At 35.1% G+C, this 13317-nt stretch overlaps 1 protein-coding gene across 2 annotated transcripts in view; it reads left to right on the top strand.

Annotated features, from left to right (window-relative positions):
- Nucleotides 1-13317, top strand: part of NCAM2 (neural cell adhesion molecule 2) — a 302812-nt gene that overhangs the window by 213015 nt on the left and 76480 nt on the right. For both annotated transcript variants that reach the window (XM_014938236.1, XM_014938237.1), the window contains exons 10-11: nt 4195-4382; nt 5720-5816. In XM_014938236.1, the coding sequence (XP_014793722.1) occupies nt 4195-4382; nt 5720-5816 (285 nt within the window). The remainder of the gene's footprint in view (nt 1-4194; nt 4383-5719; nt 5817-13317) is intronic.

The following is a 13317-nucleotide window of genomic DNA, read 5'->3' as shown; positions in this document are numbered from 1 at the left end:
GGGGGGGGGGGGGGGGGGGGGGGGAGGAAACATTAGTGAGACTGGTATTTCCTGTCACTTGCTGTGAAACAAACACGTACCTCTGCAAAACTGCTGATCTCAAACTTTCAAAATGATGAGCTGGATTCTGAAACCCCCCTCTGGTTTTAGCTAATAATCATGGCAACTTAAAACCTAGATTATGATAAGTTTCATTTGCTTTTCTATTTGGAAACTTCACATGCAGATCTTGCACTCTTTTTCCTTGCAGCCACGTGATCGTGATACTAGCAGTAAAACTCTGTAAGTTAGTAAATCTGAAGCTCTGTAGTTCCTATCTTCCTTTTAAGGAGGATTATATAATAAAATGTAATCACCTGGCCTCATTTGTTAAGTCTTCCTAATATTATTTCTTGTTACAAGGAATATGTGACAGTTATTGTACCTGTCTGGGGAGGTTCTTCTACTTTATCTCCAAGGAAAAGCTGTTAATTCCAAAATATTAACTATTGCAAAACAGGTATGCAGGAGAAAATACAAGAGAAAGATAGAAGGCTGTTAACCAAATTGTTGCAGAGTTACAAAACTTTAAGGTACTTTTACACAATGGACGGCAAGGAAGTACTAGATTTGCTAGAGAATGCAATTTATTGAAGTCCTTGATGATGGAAAACTTATGCCAGTACTAACCGTCTAAGAGAGTGACTTCCAATGATATAGTACACAAAATCTCCCAGCATCTTAGACCTGACAGCCTGTCGTGTATTTTCATTGTATCTTCCAGGAAAAATATATTATTTGAGGGAAAAATAGCCAAAAGTTTGAAAACCTATGTTCTTAAATTAAGAAGTGCAAATCTGATTCCGTACACTATTTTGCTATTATAGCTGTCTGGACACATGTGCTGAATCAGATAATTTGCCATATCCAATTTTGGGTATAATGCCGAACATACACCAGAGCTGGACCTTTGAACTCGTTAATTGAATTGCCTTCTGTATGAGACAGATGATGTATTAATCTGTTCTTGAATCACTGTTCTTGGACATTATATCTAACGAGGATATCTAAATGCTAGAGACAGTTTTCAGGTCAGAGTTTTCTTCTCTTACATAGGCTTCCTATACAGGTTATCCAGAACCACTTCTAACTGGACTGCTGACCCGTTAGTTTCTTTTTTGTGAGAATGAACAGCTTGAGTTTACCTGGTGCTGGTGCCATAATATTCAATATTCTAAAATGCTATTTTAAAGTTACAGTTGCTTGTAGAATCCTGCTCTCTTAGAACAGCTTTGTTTAATTTTGTACTTTTGTGTTATAGTCTTTGTTCCTTCTAGGTATCTTTTTCATTTGGATTGCCTCATTTCTCAAAAACAATAATCCATATTTCAACATTTAAGGTTATAATGGTATTTGTGAACTTCATCATGTCTCAGGCTGCATCAAAAGAAATGTAGCCAGCAGGTCAAGGGAGATGATTCTGGCCCTCTACTCTGCTCTTGTGAGACTCTACCTGGAGTACTGCATCCAGCTCTGGGGTCCCCAGCACAAGACAGACACGGACCTGTTAGAGCAGGTCTGGAGGAAGGCCAAAAAAATGATCGGAAGGATGGAACACCTCTCCTGTGAGGACATGCTGAGAGAGTTGGGGCTGTTCAGCCTGGAGAAGAGAAGGCTCCAGGGAAACCTTATTGCAGCCTTTTCAGTACTTAAAGGGGTATTCTAAGAAAGATGGGAACAAACATTTTAGCAGTGCCTGCTGTGATAGGACAAGGGCCAACGTTTTTAAAGTAAAAGAGGATTGTTTCAGACTAGATATAAGGAAGAAGTTTTTTGCAGTGAGGGAGGTGAGACACTGGAACAGGTTGCCTAGGGAGGTTGTGGCTATGCCTTGTGCCTTGTGTTCAAGGTTGGGTTGGATGGGACTTTGAGCAACCTGATATAGTGATATAGTAGAAGATGCCCTGACTATTGCAGGAGGGCTGGACTAGGTGATCTTTAAAGGTCCCTTCCAACCCAAACCATTTTATAATTCTATGATTTCTTGTGTGCTTATACTAATGTGAACAGTAGCTTTTGTACTTTTCTGCAGGTTTTGGGTTATTTTCAGTAAAAGTGCCATAAGGTTCCAATGTTTCATCAGAGTTGCTTGAGTGTATTCAAGCTCCTAGTTCTGTATTTAGCTGTTTAGAAGTCCAGTATGTTGTCTTTACTGGTAGTACTTTATGTACAAAAGCTTAAAAAGAACAGTTCATTTACACCCTGAATTGTTTTTTTGTCAGGTGTAAATTAATCCTGAGTTACAAAGAAATTAATCAGAGCATATTTTTATTGTTCAGTGGTTTTAAATTTCTCACTGATCTGCACGGAAGCTTTTATCTTTTTATACAGTACATATATTGCATTTAAGTATCCTTAACATACGCTAACATATGAGAATGTCCACCTTCTCATTTCTACTTGGTTATATTTCATTTTCAGTTGATAGAATTTTTTGGTAAATGTTCTGTTTATTAACTTCATTTGTTCCTTAGTTATTCTAGAAAACAGATTTTCTAGACATATAAAATAGTCAACCTTATGTTTTCAAAGCCTTGGCTTTAATGTTTATTATTTTTTCATGCTCTATTTTATATTAAATATATTGCGTGTTTCTGTTTGATAAATACTGATTCTGTAACCATCTAAATATAATATACCACAGTTAGTGGTGAAGAGCATACTAGAAAAACCCCAAATCCCTTTATGAACCAGTTATTCCCTTCCAACTCAGTTTTTAATTTTACAAGAAATGTGAAATAACTTTTATTTATGTTGTAAAAAAAGTATTTTCAGAGTTATTTTCTTTGTGTGAAACATCACTCCAGGTATCTTAATCTGTGCCTGATGAGGAAATAAAAAATCATCTAACTTAAGATGATCTCTCTGAATCAAGCCATTAGCACAGTCATCATGTGTCCTCTTCTTTTTGCTGTATTGGAGCTATATTGGATTGCAGGGAAAATGGCTGCAAAGCCTTTTTACCCAGACCTTTTTAGAGGGAAAATGTGAAGCTCTTTTTGTTTTGGAAAGTTTTACGTTTGGGAGTTGTTGTACATATCTCTATTTGATGGATTTTTAGGCCTATTTGTGCTTCATGATGTTAAAACTATCTGTTAGTATCGATATTGATGTGTAGATGGCCATCCATAACTCAACTATTCTAATATAATAAAATGTACCTTTAGAAGAGAGAGCAGTCTGAACTGAAAGTCCCTATTCTTCTAAATGCTTGTACCTGTGGTGTAGAAGTGTATGCTATTTTTTCACTTGTAAGGCTTTTAAAATAGGATATGAGCTTGGCGCATGTGTATCTAAATCGACAGAGAGCATCAAACCACATGATGTTACCTGGGAAGGAAAGTTAGTCCGGTTCAGACAATGTCTTTCTATCTTCCACGTTCATGCCACTATTCATTAATGGAGCTAACTTATTCTGAGGAATTTTGCACTGGAAGACAGTGCTTATCTAAAATTTGTGAAATAACCACATTTTGTGCCTCATGAACATTCTGATGAGATTTCTAATCCATGTGTTGAAAACATTAGGTGCAAAAACTGTCAGCCAGGCAGAAGGCAGTTTGTACAGTTTTCCTTCAAGTGATTCCCACCATTAACTTAATTTCCAGTGGAAAAGCCAAAGCTCTGACTTGATATTCTGAGATTCCTGACCATACTTAACCATAAAACAGGCATACGCAGTTCATTTTTTTCTTCATAGAGCTCCACTAGTGTGAGATGTCATATCCTGAGGACTCTTTGATAGTCCATTTTTGCAGTAGGAAGTTTAGATGATGAAAATATGTCTTTTTTTAAAGGTCTACGAACATCAAGGAGCACTAGAATTACTTACCAAAACATTTCCAAAATAAAAATTAACTCCTGTATCAGGTAATAAATTCATAGAAAGACATCCTTTACTTATTTGGATGAAACAACTTGCTTTCCTACAAAAATAAGGGCTGAATTTCAGCTGAAACAGTTTCAGGAGAGGAGAAAGCTACCAAAATAAAGGCTCAAGAAGCTCAAGGTTGAATGCTGATATTTTCATGGTCCATAATAAAGTGATGCAGCAACCAATTGAAATTTCTATGTGAACATGAATGCTTAGATAGGGGTATACAGCTTGTTTTACTAAAACACTTATTATATTTCTGTATTACTTCCTTTTTTCAGATGCTCCAACATTTGTGTCAAATCAGACTATATATTATTCTTGGGAAGGCAATCCCATCAATATAAGTTGTGAAGTGCTAGCAAATCCACCTGCCTCAGTTCAGTGGAGAAGAGGAAAATTGGTTTTACCGGTAAAAAATACAACACATCTGAAGACCTACAGTACAGGAAGAAAGCTGATTTTAGAGGTAAGGCTTAAAATGGAAATCAACTTGGTGACATTAATTGATTTCTTCCTCAGTTTAGCACTGTTCAAATTCTGTAGAGTGCGTTTAAGGATAAGACTTATAATTTAGTAAGTAAAGCTCTTTTTTAAAAAAAAAATCAACTATTTATGAACTTATCTCCATATTTCTTGTGAGCAGTTAGAAAATAAATGTCATTTGCACAACTTGCACTCCATGAAAAACTGTAATCTCTGCAAAGAATGCATCTTAATTATCTGTTTACCTTATTAACTTGACTAAACAGTTAACTACTTGGCAATACCATATAGCAAATCATGGTCCTTAATTAATCATTTCACAAAAAAAGTGTAACCAGTGTTTTCAGCACTGGTCTCACATGCTACAAGGACAACATACTGTATTCCTCCACATGAATACAGAGGAAGTAGTTAGTTTTTTCCATTTCTGTCTTGTATCAGGCTTATGTCTGACCAAAAGTTTCTCAGTTGCCATAGGAACAAAGGTTGAGAAGCTCTAGGACTAATCTGCGTGGGGAACCTACTTCAGATCCGAAGCAAGAGGTGTACAGTGCACTGGAAAAAAAATATGTTTTTTTCCTAAAGTCCAAAGAAGTAACCTCGTTTCTTGTAGTAGAGCATATATATTTAAAGAGATGCAGTACTACTGTTGTTTGAAGATCGTCTTTAGGGTTGTTTTTTTTTTTATTATTTTAAGTAAAGCTTAACAAAGCAAAATATGCTTTACAGTGTATGGTTCTTTGAGTGCTCTTTCATTCTGTCACCTGGAAAGTTGGTCAGGCAAGATGGATTGCAATAACGCATCAGTTCCCTGCAGTATTTAGTATCTGTTCTGTCTTACACCCTTGTTCAACTGAATTTAGAGTTGAGCAACATGCTTTACATCTTCTTTCCCCCCAGACTGTCTGGTGTATTGTGAATCCTGCAGACAATAAAAAGTAAAATATTATTCTAGTAAGATAACAGCAACTTTTCTGACCTTTCATTGCTTATTTCAGTCAAAGAATCAGTTTGCGCAAACAGTGTCCATGAAAAACATGTAAAATTTATTAGATTTTTTTCTTGTTTAGAAGTGGAATTATAAAGATGAACAATGTCACCATTCTCCATTATTTGATTTCCTCATTTGAATTTGAGGAGGTGGAGTTTAACATGAAAAAGGGTGTATTTATATCTGTATTTGGAGAATACACTATATAGGTAGAAGTAAGAATGTATCTCCGTCTTGGTTAAGGATAACATATTTACATTTTACGTTTCGTTAAAGAACATTAATATTTCATTAGAACTTAATATTTTAAAACTCTATTTATTTTAAAGATTGCTCCCACATCTGACAGTGATTTTGGAAGGTATAATTGTACAGCCACAAACAGGATAGGAACGAGATATCAGGAGTATACACTTGGTCAAGCTGGTAAGTAAAAAAGTTGTTTCCTTTTCTTCAAATATTTTTCTGTTTTAATAAAAATTAATTTCAGACACACTTTTCTCTGTTTCTTTCATTCCAACGGAATGTTTGCAGTTAATTTTAATTATTTAAATTAGGATGCAATATAAAGTAAAATAAACTAGTTCCTTTAGAATATGAATCTTACTTGGTTTTGAACTTGCCTTCTGAAATTTGAAAAAATCGAGTTAGGTTAACTTTTTTCCTTTGTCCTTATTGCATCCTACATTTATAATAGTGTATTTTCATTACTTCAGTGGAGAGACACATGGTTTGCAGTCATGAAAAATAAGAAAGAATTAGGAAATTATCTTTTCCTCTGACATTTTCCTGATAAACCAGGGATGACAAAAGATTTAAATACTTCAGCAAAGAATTTTTATCTTCATTTGCAGTTTTAGTTATTTCAAAGCAGAATTTGACCCAGAGTGCTAGTTTGAATTAATTTAAGCTCTGAGATGGCAACCAACTTTTACAGAATTTCTGAATATCTTTAGGTCCATCTATTGTTGTTTAGGGAAATACAAAAATATATGACCACATGTTTGTTTTTTGGCAGAAATAATTATTAACTGAGACTAAATGAGAGTTTCTTAGCATTTCTTTCAATTATATTTTCTTGTGGAATGGATTAATGCTTGTTCAGCAAGCTTTGAGTCTCCCAACATTTGGATCTTCGTAATTAGGTGATGCAAATTGTTTCAGCTTTACTGAAATCTATGGATTTATGATGCAGTTCACAGTAACAAAGGTACAGCCCTACTGAAAGCTATACACCCCTTGTGATGCGTTTTTCTGGACCATTTTCATGATGTAACTTTCAGGTCATATCATACTGCCAAACTGGCTGACATATTTTAGGGGACAAGTAGAAATAACGTCTTGTATAATTTTTTTTAAAACATAGGACTTGTATCTTTTTTTATGATCTTGAATGTTTCAGCTGTAACTTTTGGTTACACTTTTTTTTAAATAAGAAATTCTTTGGAGCTCTATTAGGAGGACCTCTGGAAATGCATTGCTGATATGTACTGATCCAGTCATAGGGAGGCTCTTTTACCTGTCCTGGTGTTTTAGTTTTTATAGTTTTGCTTAATCGGGTAATTATTGTCTTTTGGTGTATCAGGAGTTATAAAAAAATTTTGTTCATTAAGAAATTTCTTAGAAGTTGTACACAGCATTGAAAGTTTTTCCTGTCAGCTCTAAATGATGGATTACTAGCACATACTTATACTATGAATACTATACTATATTTTGTCCTTAAACAGTGGTCAAAAGAGCTGAGCTTCCTAAAATAGAAATATGTGGGGTTTATCAAGAAAACAGCACATTTCTGCGTGGTACATTTTTACATCATCAAGAAGGTTCATTCCCCTTCATTTTCCAACTTTTTTTGGGGTATTGGCTGTGTTGCAAATCTAATCTTCCTTTAATTACCTACATGTGACCAATGAGAAATATATTACCTCTTCCTTTTGCATGTAACCATCCTTAGTCCCAGCTAAGTCCTAATTTCATACAATATTTTTTTTTACTTTCCACCTTACAAAACTGTCCCCAATATAAGAATTCACATTATCTAATTCATACCTAAAATAATTCTATTTTCTTAAAAAAGAAATTCCAGAAGAGAATAGTTTGTAGAATCTTCAGTTATGTTCGTGGTCATCTACCTGGTTAAACCCATTTATTTCAATGGAATTACTTGAACAATTGAGTTTCTGTAATAGGGATAAAATTATGACTGTACCAGCTCATGAGTACTACATGTGGCATTAAATATGAAAAATGAATACTCCCTGAGATGTTCAAAATTGAGGTAGTAATAGAAAATCTCTAAGCTTTGAGGAAAAACACAATCAATTTCTATACCAACTATTCTGTCCCAAATCTCAAGACTTGTAGGAAGTTAGCATTTATTTGAATAGGTAAACTATATCTATTATGCGTATATTACTTTTTCATCATTTAATTTAGGAAGTACATTTAGCCCTCTAAATATCTCTCAGGACTTGATTTTCTAAATACTTCTAAATAGGATTTGCAGAGTTACATTAAAATCATCAAACAAAAGGAGTGTACGCAACCTTCTGATTTTAGTCAGTTAAATCTGTTTCTCTTCAGTAGAATGCTTTATCTTTGGGGTATCGCATCCATCTGTTGATTTGACAGCAGCACTGGTTCTGCCTGTCATGCAGAGCTAGGTGCTACACTTGTCTCTGGAATATCATCTCTAAGATTAGTTACATGTGAGGCTTCACTGGAAGGGAAAAGCAGTAGAAGTACAATATGAAAGGTGCTAGAATAATTTTTGAATTCCTCTCAAAAAACAGAAAACGTGGCACTAGAAGTCTGTCTTAAATCCATGAACATGAATGACAGAAAAAGGAAGGAAAGATCCTACTTTGGTCCCTCTGGTGTCAGACCTCTGACTCTTACCTCAGAACAGAAAGAGATGAAATCATAGAACAATTATGCCAATGAAAACAGAGGAACTCGGGTTGTGGTTATTGCTGTGCACTGTTTTTTCATAAAGCTGTACATACACATGAGAGCATCTCAGAAGAGACTCTATATCTGCTGATTTTTCTCTTAGATTTGCAAAACAGTATCCTATCACAATGCATGATGCTGCATAATGATTATTTTTGCTATGTATTTATCTCCCCCTTCTGTAGATAATTAATCCTTATGCAAAGTAATTCTCATTATTAATGGAAAAAGAATACATTATTTTGATTATGCGTTGTATTTCAGCAAATTCTCGCATGAGAGCCCCTGGAAATGCAAGTGAGAGCAAATAACTCCATACAAGATATAATCCTGTTTTGGCTTTTTAATACAACTGTATCAGAGATGTTGCTGATGCCAGTTTTTCAAACAGCTTAGTATTCTCTACTTTTACATCAGTTAGCTTAAAGTTTCTCAGTCAATTCTTCAGAAAAGTTGATGAACATTAAAAAAAATATATTGGTGTTATAGACATTAAACGGTAAACGAGGGTATAATTAGTGAATATGTTATGAATAAAGAATTATGGGAAGTTATTACGTAAAGCATGAGATACATATGGACATTCTATATAATAATACGGAATGCAGAAAAAAGAACAAATTCAAATTTTGTAGTAATAATGATGAACAGGTATCCTTACCATGAGCCACTGGTAGTGTAGTATATGTCTGGGGCTGGAAACCCTGGGTTTGGGGATGTCAGAGCTCCATTGTGCTAGGCACACTTTACAGTAGTATAATGCATAACACACAGTATCCTGAAAGTTTGACATTTTTATCATTTGCTTCTAAATAGACTTTTTTTGGTGAAAAAAAAACAGCAAATAACAAATGTAGTTCACTGTGAAAAGTTTTGCACTTAATCTAGCATCAGCTGGAAATAAAAAATAACCATGGAGATGGAAGATAAAACCATCATAATAATTACAGGTATAAAATGTCAAATGCAGCTTTCTGCCTAGTTTTACTACCTCTGTTGCTTTATGTTGGTAGATTAGGAAGCCCTAATGATTGATACTTTGCATATTAAAGCCTATAAAATTTTTCATGCGTTTCAGTACAGCCTGGATTTCCTTCTGGCTTTGATTGTAAATACTAATGCTGGGGCGTGGCATACTTTCACGATGGCTCTGTCAGGGAAAAGTAAATACTGTTTCTAGTTGGGAGATGATATGCTGCTAGGGTAAATTTTGCAAATAATGATAATTTTACTTTATAGTTTTCTCTTAAAATTTTGCAGAAATGACTTGTTGCTTCATGTTTTGTTCCATTTTTCTGCTTTCCTGGTTTTCAGCAAAATCAAACTAACCTTTGTTTTTTTGTTTTAACTTATTGCTAGTTAAAAAGCGGTCAGGAAATCAGGCTGAATACTGAAAGCTTAATCCGATGTGATGACTACCTGGCTTGTGGTGATCAACTCTTAGAAATACCACATGATGTATTTTCCTATGTCATTACTTAACCATTTAAATTGCCATGTGAATAACATGTAGAATGTGAAAAGAACTACAGTTTTTTTAATTTCGTGCCACTGCAAATTAATTACTTCACATCACAACCACAACTTTTATTTTAGAAGCCTACTTATACTCTGTTTTTTCTCTATGACAGGGTTAGGTTTTGGGAAGTCAGGCAAGCCTGGCAGATTGTTCCAATGGCTTTCAGAGCCTGAAGTGAGCACATATATTCCTAGGTTTGCCCAGATCTAGTTTAGTCATAGTTTAGGTGAAATATCAGTATGCAGGGAGATGGTATTAATTAGCAAAGCATCCTTTTGGTCGAAATCTCAGTATCATTATTTCAAATATTTTTGAATAGTTAAATGGATGATATATAGATACATAGATAAATATAAAATCGTATGGCCAGCAGTAGATTAGGAGTATGGTGATTGAATAGGTAGTTTATTGTCTTAAAATGTTAAATGTTAAGGTTGTGACACAGAGAGCTAAACTGGATTTTTTACTTTAAATATTAATGTATATTTTGCACATAACAGTGTACAGCTGGACTGAATCCAGAGCCCCTAAAAAGTAAAACATTATTTACCTCTAAGACTCTCATGGTCTTACTCATCCTAGACTTCCCTTTCTCCTTCTTTCTTCTGTTCTGGGACGGTAAAGGTTTAAAAGTTCAGATAAATAGCCCGATTCACCTTTTCGCTTTAGTCTTTCTTTCAGTTTCTGCACCTAGAGGGATACTTTCATTTTTGATGAAAGTTGAAATTCTGATCTCACCACGTCATGCCTGCTCAGCAAAGAGACTTACAGAAACTGTTAACAAGATCAGCTGCTGGCAGAAACTATACTAATAGGCAGTGAAAATAGTTTACAAATTAGCTACATCATACAGCTCTGATGATGAATTTCAAACTTACCTTGCCAAATCATACCTGTTATATGTTTTGCACAGTATGCTATAGAACATCAAGAATTTTACAGCATTTAGAAGTGGTGACATATAAGAATACTTAAAGGAATGAGACGTGCTATATCTTTTTCCTTTTGACAGCAACATTACAGGGAATTAAAAAGTGAAATTAAAATATATTCTATGATATCATGAGATACTGAAAATTTCTATGCCACTTTATTTAATTAAATGTATTTTAAGCATCCTGTATACACAGAAGGCCAGTAAAGATGAGGAATAATGACATCAAGAGCAAATGAAGACATGGGAAAGACTATAATTGAGCTTTACAGAATTTACATCCTGTAACATATTTCACGGAATCAAGTCATGCTGAGAATATGTTAAGGTTGATCGATAACTGACAAGGACTACAAAATCAAATTTAACAGTTTACTAATCTGAAATTTGGGGGCTGGCACTTTGGCACTGGTTAAGGGATGTTGTTCCATTGTTTTCTAAACATTTGTGTTTTCACGCAGACAAAATAAAATCAAAGAAGTAGGACTTAATTTTCCTCGAAGAATAATGTAATGAAAAAGATAATCATGTTCTGTTCCAAGACAGTGTCATGGAATCTTATTGTTTGGTTTTTTGGGGTTTTTTCAGAATTTTGGTATTGCTTTTTCTGTATAACTTTTCCCTTGCTGCTGCCAAAATCCCATTTACCTCCACAAAAATATGGGCAAATCTAAAATCTAGGTCTCTGTCATAAAACTTGTAATTCACATCTTAAGCAGCATCGGCTAAAGGATTTTTACTTAAAAACGCAAACAATAACATATTGTCAATAAGCATATGTGTGAAACTATCAACAGAACAAAGCTTTGCTTTGTTTACATGTTTCTTGTTTTCGTTTATTATTTACATATTTGTTTGCTATAGTTGTTGTCCTGTTTTCTGATTCACTCCTTATTTTTCCAGAACTCCCAGAGATTTGGTAAAAGAAATCTATTACAGTTTTCCCCAAGCAAGGACAGCAAGGCAAGACTGAGCCTAAACTATAGTATTAACATTGAAATTTTTCCCCATTCTAAGAATCTACAAGCATGGACTATTTCATGGAGGTCTATAACTCCAAAGGTCTACTCCTCAGCCCATCTCTTTCCCTGCTGTGGTCCTGATACTACTTATGTTCATAAACATAGTTTCAGTAAATATTTATGCCAGATCTATAGAGAGAAAAAGCTGCAGAACTGCCCTAGGAACATATTGACAAGAGATAGGAGACAAGAGCAAACTGGAAGATAAATCTCTGACCTCACTACCTGCTCTCACATCATTACTTTGTTTTCTTCATTTACACCAGGACTGCCAAACTCTCAGGAGGAAATTTCCTTCCATAAAACTATAAAAAAATATCTTGAAAAGAAGATCCTCAGTGATAAACGGTGCTCGTTTATTGGGCGAGTTGGGTAAAACATAGTAGACTTGAAAGAATATTTATATATCAGTGAAGATAAATATGTACTCAGAATTCTAGGTCAGCTGCAATAATGTTTTTGGAACTAAACCAATTCTGCTTAATTTAGACCAAGGCATGACAAAGTCCATTTATGCTAACCAGCTTGATGTGCTGAGTAAAAAACACATCAAGGGCAATTTTACACTTAATATTATTATTATTTTATTTTTAAGGAATTCTTTAATGTTGTGAATACAGTCGCATACTGAACAGAGGAATAGATGCCATGGAAAGAAGATGAAGTTGACTAAATGTCTGACACTTGTTGAGGTTTTCTAATTACTTATTTTATTTCAGAGGCTGAAATTTTGGTAAATTATCCCTTGTTTTGACTGCACTGTATAGAAAACAAAGGTATCAGCGGTAGTCTGAGAAAGAGGTAGACTGGTGGAATCAACCTCTGTCCTCCCTGAGACAGAAACAGAAACGGCCACCAGAAAAAAACATAAGATCAAGGGGAACATGTATCCTTTCAGCACCAGGCAGAAGGCAGTAGCTTAAAGGAAAGGAGTGAGTAGAGGCAAGTCCACACTCATGTGGCAGGCGTACCCCCTCCTTGCCTATCTCACCTTCCCAGGTGTCTCTGCACAATGGGTATGAGGCTCTGGATGTGGAAGGTCAGTCAATGGATGATGTGGATGATTCATATTGGGACCAAGTAACTCAGCAAAAGCTTTATTATCAGTTATAATTACTGAGCAGTTCACTCATTTGAGTTACTCTAGAGTTGTTTTTCATAAAATCTATTGTTTATTTACATGTAACCTGTTTTTAAAAAGTCCATGGCTTCTGGCCTGAATTACCCTTTGGAATGACGATGTTTTAAAATTGGATGGATCCAGGTTTTGTACATCTCGTTGTTAAGTCTAGTTCCAAAACTTGGGTTTCTGAAGCCAGAAAGGCAGACAGACCTACTGAGGTGGGGAGAAGCTCGACATGAGCCGACAATGTGCACTTGCAGCCCAGAAGATCAACTGTATCCTGGGCTGTATCAAAAGAAGTGTTGCCAGCAGCTTGAGGGAGGTGATTCTGCCACTCGGATCTCCTCTTCCTCTTCCTCTTCCTCTTCCTCTTCCTC

Source organism: Calidris pugnax, unplaced genomic scaffold (assembly GCF_001431845.1).
Source record: "Calidris pugnax isolate Ruff unplaced genomic scaffold, ASM143184v1 scaffold25, whole genome shotgun sequence".
Lineage (NCBI taxonomy): Eukaryota > Metazoa > Chordata > Aves > Charadriiformes > Scolopacidae > Calidris > Calidris pugnax.
Note: the sequence above shows the minus strand (reverse complement) of the source record. Positions and strands in the feature narration are given on the sequence as shown.